This window comes from Mastigoproctus giganteus, chromosome 9 (genome assembly GCF_048544385.1).
Source record: "Mastigoproctus giganteus isolate SK-2022 chromosome 9, ASM4854438v1, whole genome shotgun sequence".
NCBI lineage: Eukaryota > Metazoa > Arthropoda > Arachnida > Uropygi > Thelyphonidae > Mastigoproctus > Mastigoproctus giganteus.
This window is the reverse complement of record NC_143583.1, coordinates 51,677,932-51,702,029: the sequence shown is the minus strand read 5'-3', so window position 1 is coordinate 51,702,029 and position 24,098 is coordinate 51,677,932. Positions and strand designations below refer to the sequence as shown.

The following is a 24,098-nucleotide window of genomic DNA, read 5'->3' as shown; positions in this document are numbered from 1 at the left end:
ATATCAGAATGGACATATGCCACAAGTACAACCTTTGATGCAAAAGGAATCATACGGCGAATAATTTGGGCAATTGAGAAGAGCAGTGGTTGAATCAACCGATAACTAAAATGAACAGGGTGTTTTATTTAAAAATGGAGAGATTTTAGTATAGAAAAAGGTATGTGCAAAGTATACTGTCTTGTTAGAGAAGCTTAAAAAAACATTTTTGTTGGTAATGATAAACTCAATCATGCTGGATAATGATCTACCTGTAAGCAAAGAATCAGTGAATTATTTAAAAGGTTTCAGAATAATTAACCCTTTCTTTTAACAAGGATGAAAGTTAAAATAAAGTTCTGTCATTTGAATAAAATTTCTGGTCAGAGTTTCAAATTAATAGTGGTGTACTTGGATTTACAGTGTGTATTTAAGTTGTGAAATTCCAGAACCTTTTTAAATATAATGCAGTGTTACTTAAAATAGCTGAAAATTTTAAAGAATTTAGCTTCATTATGTCTGCATTCTATATCGATGCTATCTTTAACTTTGAAAATGAAAGTAACAAAAAAAAAAAAAAAAGTTTAAACTCACTTATTGTTCAATTCCAATGTAAATTGCAAGCTTTAAGTTTTAACAGTGGCTATTTAAAAAAAAAAAAAAAAAAAATTGTACCAGATATATAATGTGTCCTGCCGCTAGCATATCTAATGCATTTTACATTTAAGAGTCATTAGCATTAGTAGAGGCATATGATGCAAGAAAGCAAGCATATACAGCATTAGTTAAAAAAAAAAAAAAAAAAAAAAGATAACCCTTCCATTCTTTCCAAACTCTGCCCAGCTCAGCCTTAAATTTATTTAGGCTATCAACTTCCACAACAAAAGATGGAAGTCTATTCCACCAATCAACTACCTGCTGGCTAAAGGCAAACTTCTGCACATCTATCCTACAACTGTCTTTCCTCAATTTGAATTTATGCCCTCTCAGGTGATTGTTCTGAGCAATAGGTTTGTTTGTTTGTTATTTGGTTTTTAGGAGCATTAGCAACTAAGGCCATATTGCTCCAGGATATGCAGTGGTAATTCCATGACCTTTCCACATCCTCCGCATTTAGTGGTCACGGCTGAGCAATAAGAAGAATCCCAGCATTCAGCTCGCTCAACCCATTCAAGGCCTCATACACCTCAATCAGATCACTTCTGCAGGTGCCTACTCTCCAGAAACTGCTATATGAAGAAATTAAGCCTTTCTTGGTAAGAGCACCCCTTTGTTCTCCTCACCAATCTTGTAGCCCTTTTTTGTAGTTATTCTAAAACTCTACATCCATCCTAAAATGAGGCCTCCAGACCTGTACACAGTATTCTAGGTTTGGCCTGACCATTGCCTTATATAACGGGATAATCATCTCCTTGTCCCTGCTAGCAAAATTCCTATATATCATTGATACGACTCCATGCTGTGGCAGCCTGTCTGCACTGCTCAGTGAACTTCATATTTGATTTCACAATTACCATCAGGTCTTTTTCACTACGCTGAGTGTAGTACCACACAGTTGGTACATTACTCTTCAGTTATTTCTACTGATATGCAGTACTTTGCATTTGAGAATGTTAAACTTCAGTTACCCCTTCTCAGCCCGTCTGCCAAATTTATCTAGATCCAGTTTGAGCAGCATACTGTCTTTACTGTCATTAACAACCCTGCCAACCTTTGTATCATCTGCAAACTTGAACATTAAACCTGATATAACTTTATCAATATCATTAATAAATATACAAAACAACAACGGGCCCAACATCGAACTGTGGGGAACTCCACTAATAACATTTGTCCCCGAAGAGCAGTGTCCACCGATTACCTCTCTGTCGTCTCCCACTCAACCATCCCTTTATCCATTGTAGCAACTTACCCTTAATACCATACCTCTCCAATTTGTACAGCAGTCTTCCATATGCAACAGTATCAAAAGCTTTCCTGAAATCCATGTATATGATATCAAAATTATTTTTGGCATTCAGTTTCACTGTGACCACATCATAGTAACCAATCAAATTGGTCAGACAAGACCTCCCTTTGACAAACTCATGCTGTTTCTTAACTATTACTGCAGTCTTGTCTAGATAATCCTGCGATGCTTCTGTAACCAGTGATTCCATTATTTTCTGCAGAATACAACTAACAGGTCTATAGTTATTTGTGTCACTTTTTGAATCCCCTTTGTGAATTGGTGATAGATATGCACACCTGTCAATGGGGACCTCCCCTGAGTCCAAGGAAACTCATAATATAACTGGATAGATCCCATCCATCCCAAGTGCCATTTTTATGTTTAACTTCAACATTTTCTCCTCCACTTTGTTCTCAGTTATTACAAAATCACTTAGCTCCCTGATAGAGTTTGATAAACTTCTGGAACTCCCCTCATTGAATAACTCCTCATGTCTGAATGTAAATGCAAAATACTCATTCAGTATATCAGCTACCTTAGCATGATCATCAATAGTCAACCCATCTATGTTAAGTGGTCCAATCTGATTCATCCCTTTCTTTCTAGAGTTTACATAAGTAAAGAACTCTTTGCTGTTTTTCTTTCCATCCTTTGCCTAACCTCCTTTGTGACTTGATTACAGACTAGTTTATATCTGTCATAGGCTTCTGTCTCACCTGATACTTCACATGCATCCTATACATTTTTCTTCTCTGCCACAAGCTTCATTAGTTCATCTGATCTCCATTTAGGCCTAAACCTTGAACAGTATTTCTTAGTTGGAATGAAAAGACTAGTAGCATCCAAAATTAAGTTCCTAAAGGGTTCCCATTTAGAATTCAATGTTGGTAATATCATCAGTTGATCCCACTGTACAGAATTTAAAAAGTGACAGACCCATTTAGTCACCTTTCCGAAAGCAAAAGCCCTTCCCTTTAGCCTTGATGGTAGTTACATCTTTAAGTAATTCCAATATCAGTACTTTGTGATCACTGTCACCCAGTGGTTCCTTTATCCGCAAATTCTTAATGCATGAACAATCCCTGCTGATAATCAGATCAAGAGTATTACTCCCTCTGGTTGCCTCTCAAGCATGTTGCTGTAGAAAACAGTCGTCCAATATATCCACAAAAGTCTTGCTAGTGTGCGAGTGACCAATCCACAAGTTCCAGTCAATATCCGGAAATTTATAATCGATCGCCCATTATAAGACATTCTGATTTACTGGCCCACTCTATTTCTCTGCACAATTGCTCATTATACTCATCAGATTCATTAGACCAAGCAGACTCAACATTGCACTGTCCACCAACATCATCTGGGTGCACTTCCTTAGGTTTTATGTGTTTCTTTACTAACAGCATAACCCCTCCTCCCTTCCTGTCTATCCTTTCTGCACACATTGTACTCCGCAAATTCCAATTCTGCACTGTTTATGTCTGTGTGACACTATGTCTCTGATATCCCAACAATATCTGTCTTTGATGTCTTGAATAGCACTTCAAGCTCATCAAATTTAATAACTATACTCCTAGCACTGGTGTACATGCAAGTATACATGCACCTGTTTCTACTCTTAGTTACCCTAACACAGCCCATGTATTTATTCATTCCACTATGACTCCCAGCAGTCCTGGAAATCTCCATTGCCTTGCTTTCCAGGCTGCTCTCATTCTAATAGGAGCATTGCAAGAATAACTTTTTCCTCTGGCTATGGCCACTGTTACCCTTTTAGTTGGTGTATCTCCCAAAGCTGGCAGTTTTCCGACCCACTTAACACTGCCTCGATTGCATCAGCAAATATTCTTGCACCCTTTTCATTTAAGTGTACCCCATCTCTCTTGTCAAAAAGCACAGACTGGGCTGAAAAAAATTCTACCTCTTGAGCCTCGCACAATCTGTCCAGGGCCGATTTGATTAACAAGGCTCTCATCATGCACTCCCTCCTATCGCGTCTGGGCAGAATTGCAGACACTTTCACATTGAAATCTAACTTGTGACTTTTTTTCAACATTGACCTGTACTTGTTGAGTAAATCTTCGGATCTCTTACTCTTAATGTCATTAGTTCCAAAGTGTATAACAATATCACCTTTTCTGCCCTTAAAAGATGATATCTGCTGCACAATATCATCAACTTTTGCTGCTGGAAGACATACCCTGGTCCTGTTCTACCTATCGTTCTTGCATTGTATATTCCCCAAGTCCCTGACAATAGTCACCAACAATAACTAGTTCCTTAGGGACCAGCGCATTTTGTCTTGGAGATTGCCTCTGTGTTGCCTGATGCACAGGTGTGAGCTCTGCCATTGAGCTGGGCAGCTGAGAGCTTGATGGGCCCTAATATTAATTTTTTTGCGGGCATTTACCCTACACTTCAAGCTCTCATCAATGTCATTGTCAGGCATTAAAAATGTTTTAATTTTCAGATATTAATAAAAATTACATATCAGTTACTGAAAGTATTAGTCTGGATAACTAAAGTAGGATATATAATTTTTACATCAAAGAGATTTTAGTTCACAACTAAATACACCAAAACTATAGTTGTTCCATTATGTGTAGTATTTATCGAAAGATCTGATGACATGTCCAAGTTGAAGAATGTTTTAATAAATGTGCAGAACTCCTTTCCAGCCTAAGAGTTTAATTGTAAAGAAAAAATTGCATTCAATCTGAAATCACCAGGTGACTTTAAACCAGATGCATTTTGGAATTAATGCATTTCCTCATTTCCAAAAGGTTTTTTGTATCTTACAGCCTTAATATTTCTGTTCCTAAATTCCTTAGCTTTCCAATGACATATATGTCCATATTATCCCATTTATTACGTGAGAAAATTTCCTTGATCACATGTTCATAATTTCTGCAATCCTGGAAAAACTACAGCAATTTTCAGAGGTTTGAAAGTTTTTCCTCTAGTATAGAACTAAGATGAAGATCCGTGCAAATTTTCATCAAATTTGGTCCAGTAGAAGATAAATTATTGTTGACTTCATACAAGTATGATTCCAACAATACAAGTTACAGTAATTCACTTCTGGTGGAAGCTGAAGATGACATATGTCACTTCTGTAACGCTTCTCGCATGACGGTTTTTCATTGTAAAATTTTTGGAATAGCGCCAGTAAAAATGTTTTTAATGTCAAAAATGGCACTGCTTCAACAATCTTAGGTTAGCATGCCGTAAATCTTATTACAAGAGATTAAATTATAAAATTGATATAAATTCTACTAAAGGAATTTTCTTTTATGATAACGTGTTTGACTAAATTATTATTAAAGGCATTGTCACCAGTTATTTCGGCTAGTTGAAATTTTGAAACTTGTCGAAATAACTGGAAATTTTGAAGTGTTTCATATCTGTCTGAGATACTTAAATCATTGTCTAATTCATGGGCACAGTCATTTTACAAAATTTTTTTTTTGTTTGATATATATTCTTCCCTGACAGAACAGCTGCTTTTAAACAGCATATTTAAACAGTTTGACAAACTGTTTAAGTCTTTTTTAGTCAGTTTTTTTTTTTTTTTTTGTGTACTTTCACTGGCTTATTAAATTGTCATGTTTCAAAAAGAATACAGTTTCTTCTAACATATCTGGAAAAACACCAGATACTACCTGTGTGGTACTACACTTAAGGTGGTAGAAAATGAAAATGACCTGGGAGTAATTGTGCACTCAGATATAAAGTTTTCTGAGCAATGCAGACAGGCTGCCAGGGTAGGTCATGGGGGTTTTGTCAATGATGATATACAGGAATTTTGCTAGCAGGGAGAAGGAGGTGATTGTCCCTCTGTATAAGGCAATGGTCAGGCCACACCTCGAGTACTGCGTACAGGTCTGGAGGCCCCATTTTAGGAAGGATGTAGATTTACTTGAGCGTGTACAGAGAAGGGCAACAAGATTGGTGAGGGGAATGAAGGGATCCTCTTACCAAGAGAGGCTTAAGTTATGCAACTTGCAGTGGCTGGAGACTAGGCACCTGCACGGTGATCTGATTGAGGTGTATAAGGCCTTGAATGGGTTGAGCATGCTGAATTCTGATGGGATCCTTCCACTTGTACAAATTACAAACCTAAGGGGACATAAATTCAAATTAAGAAAGGGCAGATGTATTAGCATTAGCATTAGTAGAGGCATTTGATGCAAGAAAGCAAGCTTATGCAGCATCAGCCAAAAAAAATAAAATAATAAAATAAAATAAATAAATAATAAAAAATAAAAAAAATAACCACTTCCAATTCACCCCTCTGTTCATTCGAAATACCTGTCCAGCTGAGCCTTAAACTTATTTAGGCTATCAACTTCCACGACAAGGGATGGAAGTCTGTTCCACCAACCAAACATCCGTTGGCTAAAGGCAAATTTCCGCACGTCTATCCTACATCTGTCTTTCCTCAATTTGAATTTATGCCCTCTCAGGTGATTTTTCTGAGCTAGAGGAAGAATCCCATCAGCATTCAGCATGCTTCAAACCATTCAAGGCTTTATACACCTCTATCAGATCACCTCGCTGGTGCCTAGTCTCCAGACACTGCAATTTGCAAAATTTTAGCCTTTCTTCGTAAGAGCACCCCTTTGTTCCATTCACTACTCTTGTTGCCCTTCTCTGTACTCGTTCCAGCAGCTCTACATCCTTCTTGAAATGAGGCCTCCAGGCCTGTATACAGTACTCTAGGTGTGGTCTGACCATTGCCTTATACAAGGGAATAATCACCTCCTTATCCCTGCTAGAAAAATTCCTATATATCATTGACAATACACCATGAGCTACTCTTGCAGCCCGTCTGCATTGCTCAGAGAACTTCATATCTGCCTGCACAACCGCCCCCAGGTCTTTTTCATTCTCTACCACTGTCAGTGTAGTACCACAGAGTTGGTATGTTGCTCTTGGGTTGCTGTTTCCCATATGTAGTACTTTACATTTGTCAATGTTAAACTTCATTTGCCACCTCTCAGCCCATCTGCTCAACCTTTCCAGATCCTGTTGCAGCAGCATAGTGTCAGTAGTGTCCTTGACAACCCTGCCAACCTTCGTATCGTCTGCAAACTTGGACATTAAGCTTGATATACCATCATCAATATCATTTATAAATACAGAAAACAATAATGGACCCAATACTGAACCTGAGGGACTCCACTAATAACATTAGTCCACAATGAGCAGTGTCCATTGATTACCACTCTCTGTCTTCTCCCCCTCAACCACCCCTTTATCCATAGTAGCAATTTGCCTCCAATGCCACACTGCTCCAATTTGTGCAGCAGTCTTCCATGTGCAGCAGTATCAAAGCCTTTCTAAGATCCAAGTATATAATATCAAATTTATTCCCTGCATCCAGTTCTTTTGTGACTTCATCATAGTATCCTATCAAATTGGTTAGGCAAGACTTCCCCTTAAAAAAACCGTGCTGTGTCTGAGCTATAACTGAAGTCTTGTCTAGATGATCCTGCAGTGCTTCTTTAACCAGTGCCTCCATTAATTTTCTGGGAACAGAAGTTAAACTCACAGGTCTATAATTACTTGTGTCAGCCTTTGATCCTCCTTTGTGAATTGGGGGTCACATTTGCACATCAGTCAATGGATACCTCCCCTGAGTTCAAGGAAGCTCTCATAATTATGGCTAAGGGTTTGCTTACTTCCTTTGCTGCCTCCTTTAATATAACTTGATAGATCCCATCCACCCCAGGTGCCTTTCTTGTGTTTATCTTCAACAATTCCTCCTCCACTTTACTCTCAGAGATTACAAGATTCTCTAGCTTACTGCCAGAGTGTAGAATAGATGTGCGGAAATTTGCCTTTAGCCAGCGGGTGGTTCATTGCTGGAACAAACTTCCATCTGTCTTTTGTGGAAGTTGATAGGTTGAATAAATTTAAGGAGGAAGTGGACAGGCATTTGGAGGGAATGGTGTAATTTTTTTTTTTTCTGGCTGATGATGTATAAACTCATACACTTGCTTTCTTGCATCAAATGCCACTACTACTACTACTACTAAAAAACAATGTTTTAATGAAGCAGAATTAAGATTCATGTTAAGATTCTTTCTGATGATGTATACATCATTCAGTCTTAACAAAATCGGTGTAATGAGAGTGAGAGAGAGAGAGAGAGAGAGAGAATGTTCTGTGTTTTTTTTTCTAGATGATCCAGTTTTGTTTTGTTTTTTTTTAAATTGTGGTACAAGGTGTGGCTATTGATAATGAGACTATTTTGTACACACTGTTCCATACAATTCTTTCAAGCACAGAAACATTTCTTGAATTCATATTCTGTAAGCCCTATTAAAATTTTGGTCAGTTTTTTCTGAATGTCTTCAATGGACTGCAAATGAGTTCTCTTAAGTACAATTTTCACTTTAGTGAGGAGAAAAAAAGTCACAAAGGGCAAGAAAAAAGTCTGGCATTTAGGGGGCAAATTTACAAAACAAGGATTTTTTTTTTTTTTTTTTGCCAGAAACTGGTAAACAGAGGGAGCATTGTGTGCTGGGGCACTGTCTTGACAGAGCATCCAAACATCTTTCCACAATTCAAGTCTCTTCCTTTGAATTTTATTCATGCAGCCTTAGCCTTATCAGAACTTCAACTGATTGCTTGATTTGATTGACACTTGATTGACATTTGGTGGGATGTATTCAGCCGTATTAATTCCTTTAATATCAAAGAAAACAAAAAGAAGCATGGTTTTCATTTTTGATTTTCACATTCTTTTTTATGGTTTGGGGGGATTGTTTTACCTTTCATTGCACTAACTGTCTTTTAGTTTCTGGGTCGTACTAGATCAGAAAGTCCGGATTTTTTTTCAAAACATTTTCACAAACTTGGAGTATTCTCATTCTTTGATCTTCATTCAAACTTTCTGGCACCATCTTGGCACACACTTTTTACATGCCCAAATTTTCAGTTAAAATTCGTTTTAGAGTTTCTTTGTCCATATTAAGTTCTGACCATTCAAATGCAACCATTCTAATGTTTAAATGACAATCACTAATCAATATCTTTACTCAGTACACATTTTCATCAATTTTCATGGGTACCTGACAGTCTGGTTATCTGCACTCTTCCATATTCTCTCTCTTCCTTCTAAAAATCTTTTATGCCATTCAAACATGTGGGCTCTTGACACAGTATCTTCCACATAAACTTCTCATAACTCTACTTTCACTTGCATTTTCTTTAGTTTGTTAAAATTTTGAGGTTGATTTGTCTGTAATTTTTCCAGTAAACTGCAAAAACACAAGGTATTCAGAAACCTGTCTCAGTGCAATGGGAATAAGCATGCTGGAGGGTGACGACAGGCAACCAGGGAAAGGTTCAAGGTCAACTGCAGTGCTTTTGTTCCACGGGTTGTGTTTGGTGCGTATTAGCATTGGCATTAGTAGATGCAAGAAAGCAATCTTGGTTAGCATCAGCCAAAAAAAAAAAAAAAAAACCACCACATTTCACACATCCATTCCTTCAACATTTGTCCAGTTCTTTCTTGAATTTATTTAAGCCATCACTTCCACAACAACAGATGAAAAGTTTGTTCTAGCAATCAACAATCTGCAGGCAAAAGGCAAATTTCTGCACATCTATTCTATAACGGTCTTTCCTCAATTTGAATTTATGCCCCCCCTCAGTTTTATAATCTGAGCAAGAGGAAGAAACCAATCAGAATGGAGCCTTCTCAAGCCATTCAAGGCCTTAGTCACCTCACAGGTGTCCACTCTCCAGACAAAGCAATTTGCAGAACTTAAGCAATTCTTGGTATGATCACCCCTTCATTCCTCTCACCAATCTTGTTGCCCTTCTCTGTACTTGCTCAAGCAACTCCACATCCTTCCTAAATTGAGGCCTCCAGACCTGTACACAGTACTCTAGGTGTGGCCTGACCATTGCCTTGTATAACGGGATAACCACCTCCCGTCAATGCTAGCAAAATTCCTATATATCATTGACAAGACTCCATGAACTGGCCTGGCAGCTCATCTGCACTGTCAGCGAACTTCATATCTGACTGCTCAATTCTGACTACCCTAAGGATAGAACGTTGATACGTTACTCTGGGGTTACTTCTATCCATATGCAGTACTTTGCATTTGTCAATGTTAAACTTCAGTTGCCACTTCTCATCCCATCTTCCCCAATTTTCTAGATCCTGTTGCAGTAGCACACTGCCATTACTGTCATTAACAACCCTGCCAACCTTTCTGTGATCTACAAACTTCGACATTAAGCTTGATATGATATACCTTCATCAATATCATTGATAAATATACAAAAGAAGAGTGGGCTCAACACAAAACCTTGGGGGACTCCACTAATAACGCTAGTCCATGAAGAGCAGTGTCCATTGATTTCCACTCTGTCTTCTCACACTCAACCATCCTTTTATTCATTGTAGCAACTTGCCCTTAATGCCATACTGTTCCAATTTGTACAGTAGCCTTCCAAGTGTAGCAGTATCAAAAGCTTTCCTGAAATCCAAGTATATGATATCAAAATTATTTTTTGCATCCGGTTCTTTGTGACCACATCATACTATCTAATCAATTTGGTCAGACAAGACTTCCTTTTGACAAACCCATGCTGTGTCTGAATTATTATTGCAGTCTTGTCTAGATGATCCTGCAATGTATCTTTAACCAGTGACTCCATTATTTTGCCGGGAACGGAAGTTAAACTAACTGGTCTGTAATTACTCGTGTCATCCAGAGATCGCCCTTTGTGAATTGGCAATACATTTGCACATCTCCAGTCCATGGGGATTTCTACTGAGTGCAAGGATGCTCTCATAATTATGGCTAAGGGTTTGCTTACGTCCTTTGCTGCCTCCTTTAATATAACTGGATAGACCCCTTCCACCCTCGGGTGCCTTTCTTATGTTTAACTACAACAATTTTTCCTCCACTTTGCTCTCAGTTATTAGAAAATTATTAAGCACCCTGTTACAGTTTGATAAACCTGTGGCACTCTCCTCCCTTAATAACTCCTCATGTGTAGATGCAAAGTACTCATTCAGATTGTCAGCTATCTGAGCCAGATAAACACTTGAACCATATCAAGTGGACCAATCTAATTCACCCTCTTCCTTCTAGAGTTTATATAACCAAAGAAGTACTTGCTGTTTTTCTTAGCATCCTTTGCCAAAAATTTCTCGTAATCATGCCTTCACTTGCTTAACCTCTTTTGTGACCATGCAGCCCATGCATTTCTCATTAGTTCATCTGACATGCATTTAGGCCTAAACCTTGAACAGTATTTCTTATTCGGTATGAAATACCCTAGTAGCTTCCACAATCACTTCACTGAATGCTTCATTTAGAATTTGATATTGGCAACATCATCAGTTGGTCCCACTACACAGAATTTAAACTGAGACCACTGTGGTCACCTCTATGAAAGCAAAAACCCTTCCCTTTACCCCTGATGGTAGTTACGTCTTTAAATAAATTCCACATCAGTACACTGTGATCACTACCACCTAGTTGTTGCTTTATCTGCAAATTCTTAAATGCATGAATAATCACTGCTAATAATCAGATCAAGAGTATATTACTCTCTCTGGTTGCTTCTCTGACATGTTGCTGTAGAAAACACTCATCCAGCAAATCCACAAAATCCTGCTGGTGTGCGAGTAATCAACCCACAAATTCCAGTCAATATCTGGGAAGTTAAAATCCCCTATTATTAGACAATCTGATTTACTGGCACACTCTTATTTCTCTGTACAGTTGTTCACTTATTCATCAGATTCATTAGGCCTATAATACAATCCTACTCTCATCTTTGCTTTCCCAGTGCTTATGTCACACCAAACTGACTCAACCATCCACTGTCCACCTGTGTCAACTGGATGCACTTCCTTAGATTTTATGTGTTCCTTAACTAACAGCATAACCCCTCCTCTCATTCTATCCTTTCTGTATAACTGTACTCCCCAAATTCAAATTCTGCACTGCATATATCTGTGTGACACCACATCTCTGATATCCCAACAACACTTACCTTTAATGTCATGGCCAGCACTTCAAGTTCATCAAATTCATTTACTATACTTCTAGTATTGATATACATGTTGTTTGTTATTTGGTTTTTAGGAGTATTAGCAACTAAGGCCATATTGCTCCGGGGATATGCGGTGGTCACTCCCTGACCTTTCCGCATCCTCCGTATTTGGTGGGCATGGGCTTGAATCCCGGTCTAATCAAGAAGCGTGTGATACGCACAGCTGCTCCTGCCCACCTGGTTACGGAGGCGCTTTTGATATACATGCACCTATTCTTAATCTTAGTTACCCTAACACAATCCATGTATTTATTTGTTCTGTGATGACCCCCCCTCTATTTCCTGAAAATCCAAACACCCCACCCTCCATTCTAATAGAAGCTATACTATTTTAATAGCGTAGTGACTGTGCATTCAATTTCGTTATTTAATAGACACCGTAGTTCATTAACCACATAACAGATGATGTTAAGTGGTTACTCAAGTATCATCAGTGAATTTCAAGTTTTTTTTTTTTTTCAAGAAAACATTCTCAAAACTGAACTTTTTTTAATCTTCTTTCCAAATATTTCCAAACATTATGAGATTATCATGTTTCAAAATGATGGATAAAATTATCCTCCCTATTCAGGTTCTCAAAATCCCTGATATGAAAAGTATAATTTTAACAATTTTGAAACAAGAGAGCCACTATTTGAATTAAGACTTCTGTTTATAATTTTTCTGCTTACAGTTTTATTAAAATCAAATTTACAGTATTTGAGGGGAGGTGCACAACCCCCAAAAATATATTGATACATCATCCCATCCTGAAACAAGTATTAACTTTAACTTATTCAAATTTTCTATTGTAAATCAATATTTGATTTACAATATAAAGTTGTCTAGATGCAAAATCATCTTCATCATTATTCTGTGAATTATAAATTAGAAATGAGAAAAAGAAAATTATTAAGATTACATTATAGATTGAGGTTTCCCCCCCTTCCTCTTGAGTGTTGCAATTAAATCAAAAAACCTCAATACTTAAAATAGTTTGGTAACATTTCAGGAATACAATGTTTCCTATCATTAGGCTTTTTTTTATGTACTTCTATCAAATTTAACATAGGAGTGCTTTTGTATTTTATGATAGAAGTACATAAAAGTTTGTATATTTCCAGCAATAATTCAATTCAATAACACCCAATAAGGAGGCCTGATGACAACAAACAGTGTATTCCCAAAACATTACCAAACTGTCGGTATTGAACAATTAAAAAAAAAAAAAAAAACCTCACCCTTAATATATTATGTGATATATTAGTGTGGCTTCATTGATTCTTTCTCATATGATGAATCATCATATAGTGCCCGTCTTTCAATTAATTAGAACTGGGAATGCCTGTTCATTCAGAACCTGATTCACTAAGACAAGATTCACTAAGTTTTGTTTTTTGAAACCCTGTTAGTTACCAGTGTTCATTATGAGAATCAATATAATATATAAGTAATTAAGATACCAACCAACTCTCAGACTAAAAGCTAAAACATGCCATTTTTTCATTACGCTTAGAAATAATAAAATAACAAAAGCAAAGAATTATTAATACGTATAATGAACCACTCTTAAACCATGTGGAGTTATTAATATACATTTTATTTAAGCATAGCCTAAACTAATATATACAATTGGGTAACGTTTCAGGTATCTTGCAGATACCCATCATCAGACAGTGGCACCTCCGTAGCCAGGTGGGCAGTGCGCTTCTTGATTATTAGACTGGGGTTCGAGCCCGTGACCACCAAATATGGAGGATACGGAAAGGACAGGGAATGACCACCACATATCCCCAGAGCAATATGGCCTTAGTTGCTAATGCTCCTAAAAACTAAATAACAACAACATCATCAGACCGTGTTGCTGACCACCCTCAGACCTGAAGAGAATGGGGTTGTTCTGATGATAGGTATCAGCAAGATGCCCGAAACGTTACCCAATTGTATATATTAGTTTAGGCTTAAATAAAATATATATTAATAACTCCACGTGGTATAAGAGTGGTTAATTATACATATTAATAATTCTTAATGGATAACAACCAGGTAACGTCCTTCCCTAACTATATTAGAACAAAAGCAAGGTGAACAACCCAATACTAGAAACCTATACTATTCACAAGAAAAGTTAATATGCTTGAGGATATTACTGAATTAATGAAAGCAGAACCATCCAATCTATAGTAGCCAAATTATCATTGTAGAAAACTACTTCATTTTATGGGAAAATCATATAGAACTATGAGTTTAGTGAATATTTGCATTAAAACAAGACACTGAAATATGTTATACATAAACTACACACAAGATAATTAATTTTCAATTGCTGCATTTTCCTGAACAAGAACAAGTAGTTATGGTTGCTCTTAGGAAAAAAATTAAAAAAGAAAGTTAGGTTTATGGTGCCAAGATTAAATTTGTATAGCACAGGATCTAGATAGTAAGAGGAATGATGTCTGGCACTAATAAAAGTCGATAGGCAAGGATTATTTGCTTAACAGTTGATGCTACCATAGTGGATCCTCTACATTGAGAAGATGGAAAAGAGTCAAGTGTCCTCTTTGTGCCTATTTGATCGGATATAAGATTTCCAGAGTTGAAGATTTTTGTTATTTCAGAGCAATTTATTTCAGTTTGATTTTGCTACAGCTGTTGCAAATGCTCTGCAACTGATCCGAATAATGAGTGGAGCTTTGAAGTTGTTTCCATCATTGCAAAATCAGCCCGTTCAGGAATCCAAAAGAATCTGACAATTTGGTTTCTTTTGACAAGTTTCTTGAGTGTAATTCTAATCTATAACAGGAGAGGGGGTGAGCATAGTTGATCTCTTGTTGCAGAGAATGGATTAGAGTAAGAGATATAAGTCATATAAGTTTAAGTTAAAAGGATACACCTGGTTCAGGCTAGTGCCATTACATGCAGTCCAAGAATATAAACACTACGCTAAAGCGGTGGATGGGAGAAAGACTCAGTAACCACCTTGTTAATTTTTTTGGAATTATTGTGTTGGATACTCTTAAACTGGTAAGCCCCTGTTTAAAAAAAATAGTTTGATAAAATGTAACAGATCAGAACTGTTCCTAAGAATTTTTCATATGCTTTGATGTGATCTTTCCATTTAGTTGTAGTTCTGGCACTGGTTGCAGGTTTCCTTTCAGCAAAAATGTACGGAAATTTATTTTCCAATGATAATCTGAAACCACCTTTTAACTGTCACTTAGTTATCTTTTTGCAGTTGCCTCTGATTGTGTTCAAATTACCAGAATGGCAGAAGATGGTAAAAATCACCTTCACATAGAGCACTGGAATGTAGTAATATTTCAGTTGTAGTATTTATTCAAATTGCAAATAGCACAGCATTTAACCAGATATACCATGAGACACATCTTTTTCTTGATAGTAGATCCTATAGAGTTTGAGGCATTTAGACCAAAAAGTTCTGTTTGTTAAAAAAAATTCTTTCTGGAACAACAGCAGATGTCTTCTGAGTCTTACTGGTATTAGTATTAGCAGCGGCAAACAATGGAAGAAAGCAAGTTTATACAGAATGCCAAGGGGGAAAAAAAAAAAAAAAAACAACATATCCCATATTACTTGTCCAGCTCCTCTCTAATAGTTTGTCTAGTTCATTCTTGAATTTATTCAAAATATCCATTCTACAAGACCAGAATGGAAGTTTGTTCCAATAATCAACTATCCACTGACTGAAGGTAAAACTTCTTCACAGATATCCTGCAAACATCTATTCTCCATTTGAATTTATGCCTCCTCATGTGTGTGTGTGTGTGTGTGTGTGTGTGTGTGTGTGTGTGTGTGTGTGTGTGTGTGTGTGTGTGTGTGTGATCTCAGCAAGGAGGAAGGATTCCATCAATATTAAGCTACCTTGCTAAATCCATTCAAAACTTTAAACACCTTAATCAGATCTCCTCATAAGTGCCTAGTCTGCAAATGCAGCTATTTGCAGACTACAGCCTTTCTTGGTAAAAGCAAGCCTTTGTTCTTCTCAACCAATCTGCTTCTTTTTTTTTTTTTCTCCCATTCCAACAGACCTAAAAGAAACCTGTATGCAGTACTCAAAAAAAGTTCCATTCAAAATTTCCTCCACTTTCCATTAGGCATATACCATTTTTAGCAACATTAGTTGGTTGTATTGAAAAGGTTTAAAAAATGCCTGAGCCAATGATAATCAACTATTTTAAGTATGATACATGTTGATCATATTTCATTAACATGAAAAGTATTTTACTGCTGATATATAGTAGAAGAATATTAAAATAGTAATTTTAAAGCCACAGATTATCCAACAAATTTTTATACAGTGTGGCAGAAGCTAAAGCAAAAATCAATTTACAATACCACATCACATTCAGAACACATATACCTTGATCCTCTTCTTTTCTTTTGTGCTCTGTTTTGGTAAGTATACAAAAGCAGTACCTCATTACATTTTCCTTGAATGAGATAAAGTAGAAGAAAAATAACATTCACCTACTCTAGTTCTGGAACACTTTATAACAGTGAGAAATCCAACTTCATTCATTTTACTAATCCCTCTCAGCCTCATAAACCTCAATCAGGTCACCTCTGAGGTGCCTGGTTGCCAAGCTCTGTAAAGCCCATACAATTGGAATCTTTCCTCATACGGTCGTCCTGTCAATCTCACCATTCAGGTTGCCTGTTTTTGGACCCTTTCGAGGAGCTTAATGTCTTTTTTCAGATGAGGTCACCAAGACCTAGTTCTATTTGTTTCTTATTTAAAAATTCCTAAAGCACCATTACAAGGGGGGGGGAAGCTCAAGATGAATGTTAATTGCATTTATGCAGAGACTCCATTTTCAATCCATTAAAAGATACACTTTACTAGCTTGAATTTTTTGTGCATTTCCATATAAGCATACCACTGATAAGTTTTATAAATCAGAATTATGTGAGAACAGTTTCAAACAAGGCAACCTGCGTGGGATTCTAGACATTATATTCGAACATAAAATTATATTCTCATCCATTAATATATGAAAATATAATCATAGAATATGTCTCTACAAAGTGGAACACATATTTTGTTGAAAACTTTTTATGGGAATTTCAAAAGGGAACAGAAATATCTAATAATACAAACCATACATTCCACTAAACAAAGCGCAGATGTTTGTATGATTTTTTCTTTTTTGAATTAAGAATTCAAGGTTACAGCACATGCTGAACCAGTTTACCTACTACACAGCATGTGTGTTAAAAAAATAAATAATTAAAATAAATACATTTGATGATATTTGTGAAAGCCAAAACATCTAAAGATATTTTCATCTCATATTTTCTTTCTTTACCTTCATCAATGATAAGGAACCATTTAAATGTCACACGTGTATAAAGGCATAAATTTCTTCCTACCTCCAATTCTTTAGTATAACCCATGATATTATTAAATATCATATGTTATTTTATTATAACAGTAGTTTTCATCTGCCATCTTAATTGATTTATTTATTTTACTTATATAATTTTACAAGGTATGCACTACATAGCAGGTTCTCAAAAAGGGGCACCATGAGCAATAATAACCGTGAATTCATAAAACAAAAAATATCAGTACAAATATTTCTCTAGCCTTTAAACACACTTATTAACAATGATATTTATATTAATTCCAATTAACATTTTCTAATGTCTTCTCTATTACTACAGTTCTGTTCTTCATCCCTGTAACTCAGACAACCTGTACTTACTTGAGGTGATGAGACGCTAGACAGCAGCAGAACTCTTGGACTCAGTCGAGTAGTTTCTTCTTTACACGATGTTAAGGCCAAATCTATATAAAAACATCAGGAAAAAATTGCCAGTTATAATTAAGTTGTTGTTATTATTATTAATAAAATAAGGTTTTTAACAAATCTTTCATTCTTCCTCTGTTACATGCATTGGTACATTCGTTTCAGATAATAAATAATAGCATAAGTATTAATAAGTATAACATAATTATCAACAATTCAGTAAACTTCATGCTGCTCGTTCTTATCTATCATTTGCATGCCAAGCTAGTAATCTAAATATGATAAATAGATGTTTTGTATATTTACATTAAAATGCAATAAATGTGATTTCTCAAGTGTTACTGAATAAATGAATAATGCCAACACAGTAAATCATTTGCTATTTCTATTTTCAGTTTGCATAGTTCAAGATTATCTACTTCAAGCCAGCCTCAGTATGTGCCAGTCCCAAGCCCGGATATAAATGGTGAGGGCTGGCGTCAGGAAGGGCATCTGGCCGTAAAAAAACTATGCCAAAACAAAAGAAAATGATAGAATGACGGAAAATAGATGTGGAATGGCTAGGGCATACCCCATAAGCGACATGCAGTCACGTCGCCCAGAAATTGTGAGAAAAGGGTCAGGGCACCGAACAAAGGACAGGTTCAGTTAAAGAAGTTTGTCCAGCTAGAGAAGAAGAAGAAGAAGAAGAAGAAGAGGATGAAAAGTGCTAGAATAGGAACATTGAATATTGGGACGATGAATGGAAATAGTAGAGAGATTGTCAATTTGATGCAAAGAAGAAGAGTGAAGATCCTATGCCTACAAGGGACAAGGTGGAAAGGAAATAAAGCAAAAGAGCTCGGTGAAGGGTACAAGTTCTTTAGGGGAGCGGATGAGAGGAGAAGATGTTTGTTTGTTTGGTTTTTAGGAGCATTAGAAACTAAGGCCATATTGCTCCGGGATATGCGGTGGTCATTCCCTGACCTTTCCGCATCCTCCGTATTTGGTGGTGACGGGCTCGAATCCCGGTCTAATCAAGAAACATGTGCTACGCACTGCTGCTCCTTCCCATCTGGCTATGGAGGCACCTGAGAGGGGAAGAAATGGAGTAGGTATTGTAGTTGATAAGGAGTTAAAAGATGGGGTGTGTGAGGTTAACAGAAGGAGTGAAAGGATTATGAGCATCAAACTGGAAGTGGGTGGACACCTGACCACAATAGTATATGCATATGCCCCGCAAGTAGGATGCGGGGAAGAAGAAAAGGACAGTTTTTGGATGGAAATGGATCAAGTGGTCATGGCAATACCTGAGAAAGAGAGGTTGATTGTTGAGGGCAATTTAAATGGACATTTAGGAAGAAGCAAGAGAGAGGAAGGAAGAGTATATGGAAGGTGGAGTATTGGGGAAAGAAACAGAGAAGGGGAGAGGATAGTAGAACACGCAGTGGCATTCAACCTGGCGATAGTTACCACCTACTTAGAAAAGAAAGAAAGCCAGCTGATAACATACAAGAGTGGGGAAAGGACAAGCCAGATTGACTATATCATGTGCCGTAAGAGGCATCTAAAGGAAATGAGGAACAGGAAGGAGATAAACGAAGAAATTATGCAATCTATATAGATTGCTTGTGGTCGATTGGGAGGTTGCAGTGGACAAAAGTAGGAAATATTCAAGACAGAGGGAGAAAAGGATAAAATGGTGGAGATTGAAAGAGGAGGGTTTGAGGAAGGAGTTTAGGGAAAAGGTGCTAAAAGGAATAAAGTTACCAGAAGATGTGCAAGAGTGGTGGAAAGTTAAATAGTTGGAGAAGAGTTGGGGAAAACATCAGGCTGGAGGGAAAGGAGGCTTGGTGGTGGTGGAATGAGGAAGTGCAATCGGTGATAAAACAAAAGGAGATGAAGAAAAGATGGGATTTAACAGGTAGCCAGGAAGATAAAGTAGCATATAAATTAAAAAATAAGGAGGCAAAAAGGGCTGTGGCAATTGCAAAGGCGAGGGCAGTGGACGAGGCCTATGGGGAACTGGAAAGGAAAGATGGAGATAGGGAATTGATGAGAATAGCCAAAGCGAAACATAAGGAATCAAAGGACTTCTCATCAATAAAACAGATAAAAGATGAGAGGGGAGTGGTTATACAGGACCAGGAGAAGGTTAAGGAAAGGTGGAAAGACTATTTTAAGAAGTTATTAAATGAGGAAAACCCAAGAGCATTATGCGAGGATGGAGAGTAGTGGAAGGCATAAGCAGGAAAGAAGTGGAAAGTGCACTCAGAAAAATGAAGAGGGGGAAAGCAGTAGGTGTTGATCAGTTGTTGTTGTTGTTGTTGTGGTGTTTTTTTTGGTGCAAGGGCAACTTAGGCCATATTGCACCTCCCAAATCAATTGACTTTACATACGGGAACTGCTTGTACAGCAGTTAAAAACGATCATACACTTTAATTTGTTTTAAATAGAGAAATAATTCAGAGAGATTTGCTTCTTTGCCTATGATACTATTGAGAGACAAAGGTTGTTGCAGGTCTGAGATGGAACTAAAAGCCATTCGTCGGGCGTTGTTAAACAAGCTACATTCGACAAGTATATGTTTTACTGTAAGTGGCTGTGAGCAGTTTGCACATTGAGGAGGATCATTCCCTGTAAGCAGATAGAGATGTGTGAGGTGAGTGTGACCTATTCGGATTCTGGCTAAGATTACTTCTTCTTTTCTATTTTTACGAAGGCTAGAAGTCCATAATTGTGGTTCAGATTTTATTTGGAATAGCTTGTTATTTGTTTGCATTTTCCACAGAAGTGTCCATTGTTCCATGCATGTTTTCTGAATTTTGTGTCTGTAATCAGGATATGGGACTAGATCATTTGTTGAGGCTATATTAGAAGGATGCTTTGCAGCATCATCTGCACATTCATTTCCTGGAATACCACTGTGGCCTGGGACCCAAGAAAAGATAACAGTTTGTTTATGCTCATGAAGCTGCATCAGCTTATGTTTTATGAGTTTTAATAAAGGATTGGTAGGTAAGGAAATCCCTTTCAAAGCTAAAATAGCACTTTGTGAATCGGTATATATTATACTTTTATTTATTGGCAGCAATGAGTTATTTTCCAGAGCAAGCTTAATGGCATGAAGCTCAGCGGTATAACTGCTACATTCGACTGGAAGTGAAATTGAGATAGTTGAATTAGGGAAGACAGCAGCTGCACCCACTTGATTGTCAGACTTTGAACCATCAGTATAGACCTTGGTGTATTCGGGGTACTTTTGTGTATGAGCATCATGTAGTTGTTGGATGTTAATATTTGCTATGGAACTTTTACCCCATTGCTCAAGGTATTCATGAGAAGAGAATGTGAGAGTAGACCATGGGGGATCTGGATCTTTTGATTCTCTGAGGATATTATCGAATTGGATGTTCCAGCTTTCTTCTAGAATCTGCAGTCTGATACCAGCAGGCTGAATTGTTCTGGGTTTATTTCTATAGTGAGTTTTCCACAGAGGATCATGCAGGAGTGGCCAAACAGGATCAGTAGGCAGGCTTTTAATTTTAGCTGAGTAATTCATCAGTAACATTTTTCTTCTGATGCTAAGTGGAGGTTCGTGAGCTTCAACGTAAAGACTTTGAACCGGTGATGTTCTGTATGCACCTAGGGCTATCCTAAGAGACGAATGTTGGATGGGCGCAAGACGCGCTAAGGTGCTTTCCCTAGCTGAGTCATAAACAGGTGCTCCGTAGTCTAGCCGAGATCTAATTAGAGATTTATATAAGTGGAGCAGGCTATAACGATCGGCGCCCCAAGATGTACTGGAGATTACCCGGAGTATATTCATTTTCCTTGCGCAAGAGGTTCTTAGATATTTTATGTGCTCCTGGAAATTTAATTTCTTATCAAAAATTAGCCCTAGGAGCCGAATACTGTTCACGATTGGTATAGGGTGGTTGGCCAAGTGCAACTCAGGTTCAGGATGCATTCTGTGCTTTGTGCACAAATGTATGGCTGTTGATTTGTGGCTTGACAGTCTGTATCCATTTTGTGCCATCCATAATTCAATGTTGTTTATGGATATTTGTAGATGCCTCTCGATATAGTTCATATTCTGGGAATGGCAGGATATGGTAAGGTCATCCGCATAGAGATATGAGTCAACGGTGTTTGGAATGCAGTTTGTAATATTGTTTATTCGTAGTGAGAACAGAGTGGCACTAAGAACAGAGCCCTGTGGGACTCCTTCTTCTTGGATATATGTTTGAGATAAAACCTGCCGGTACTTAACTTGGAAAGACCTGTGTCGAAGAAAGCTTTGAATAAAATATGGTAAGTGCCCTCTCATATGAATAGAATGGAGATCTCTTAGGATTCCGTATCTCCATGTGGTATCGAAAGCCTTCTCGATATCAAGGCATATCATGACGAGATGTTGATTTCTGATGAATGCATTTCTTATGTTGGATTCGGCTTTGGTCATGAGGTCTAGGGATGATCTATTCTTTCGGAAACCAAACTGATTATTACTGATTATGTTTCGGGATTCAAGATACCATGTGAGACGATGGTGAACCATTTTTTCCAATGTCTTACTCAAGCAGCTGGTAAGAGAAATTGGTCTATAATTGTGCGGAATCGAGTGATCTTTTCCAGGTTTCGGTATAGCTATTATATAAGAATGTTGCCAGGAGGTCGGGAATATATGTTCTGAGAATATCCGATTGTAAAATTTAAGCAATAAAGATAGTGATTTCTGATTGAGATGTTGAAGCATTATATAGTAAATTTCGTCAGGGCCAGGAGCACTGTTTCTTGAGGTATACATAACTTCTTTCAGTTCAGAAATTGTTAGTGGCTGGTTATAGGGTAAATGGCAGTTAGCTTTGAAGTTCAGTTTCCTTTTCTCTATTCCGGCTTTAATTTTTTGGAAAGACTGTTGATATGCACTTGAGGCAGATAATTCACAGAACACAGTTCCTAAGGCATTGGCAATCTCTCCAGGAGAGGAGATCTCCTTCCCATTCCAGTTAATAATAGGAGAAGGTGGTACATGATATTTTCCACTTAGCTTCTTTATTTTTTCCCAGATTATTCGGGTATCATTATCTTTGTTGATTGAGGAGGCGAATTTTACCCATGAATCTTTTTTGGCCTTCCGCCGGATGAAACGAGCTTTGGCTCTCAGTTTCTTGTAGTTAATAAGGTTGGCAGTGGTGGGATATTTGGGAAGGTATTCCATGCTGCATTTTTTTCCTTTTTTGCTTTATTGCAATCACCATTCCACCAGTGATTGGTATGCCGATGGTTCCTTATTTGAGACTTTGGGATGGCTGCTGTTGCAGCTGTTAGTATCTGCTTTGTAATATATTCGGTGGCAGCGTCAATAGGAAAAGTCGTAATGATATCCTCATCAAAAGCTACATGATTGGTAAATTTTGTCCAGTTTGCTTTGGGAAATTTCCATTGAGTTTTTGTTTGTGTTTGTTTGAAATGGGTGGATTGAATGCTACAAATCAGCGGAAAGTGATCGCTGTTTAGAGGATTGTCGTGCACGGTCCATTCTATGGTTGGGAACAGGATCGGAGAGCAGATTGAGAGATCGATAGCAGTGCTTGACCCAGTAGGAAAATGGATGTAGGTGGGTAAGCCAGTGTTCAACAGTGTCAGATTCTCTCTATCAAGTAGCATTTCAATAAGTTCGCCACGTCCATCTGAGACCAGTGAACCCCACAATGGATGATGTCCATTAAAATCGCCTAATAGACAGATCGGAGATGGTAATTGAGAAATAAGGTTTTCCAGATCTTGAAATGTGCATGGATGGTTTGGCGGAAGATATATAGAGACCACTGTCAATGTGATACCGATAACTATACGCGTTGCAACTGCTTCTAATGGTGTTTTCAAAGGAATGTGCCTGGAAGGGACTCTTGATTCCACAAGTACAGCTACTCCTCCATGAGGACTGTTAGTTTCAGATCGATCTTTTCTGAAGATGGTATAATTTTTGACTGAAACGGAGATTTTTGGTGTTAAATTTGTTTCTTGTAAGCACATAGCAGCGGGTTTGAAATGGTGAATTAATTCATAAATATCGTCAATACTGCTGTGGAAACCTCTGCAATTCCACTGTAAGATCTGTTCCATTATTTAGTTCTGTGGGAGGAAGTTGAGTCTGTCTGTTTTTTGTGGGTGGCTTGTTTACCTCTTTCGAGTTTTGATTTTTCTTTTCTTAAAAAATTAGGGCGTTCTGAGTCATTGCTTTCTTCCATATCTCCATCTGCATGTATTTCAAGCAGATCTTGATTAGTTATGTCATCAGTGTCCATGCTTGATATATGAGATTGCTTTGCCTCAACAGGATC

At 37.5% G+C, this 24,098-nt stretch overlaps 1 protein-coding gene across 5 annotated transcripts in view; it reads right to left on the bottom strand.

Annotated features, from left to right (window-relative positions):
- The window catches only part of LOC150080216 (histone-lysine N-methyltransferase 2C-like), a 1,301,638-nt gene that overhangs the window by 512,419 nt on the left and 765,121 nt on the right, over positions 1-24,098 (bottom strand). For all 5 annotated transcript variants that reach the window (XM_090381514.1, XM_090381519.1, XM_090381517.1 and 2 more), the window contains one exon: positions 17,725-17,807. In XM_090381514.1, coding sequence (XP_090237640.1) covers positions 17,725-17,807 — 83 coding nt within the window. The remainder of the gene's footprint in view (positions 1-17,724; positions 17,808-24,098) is intronic.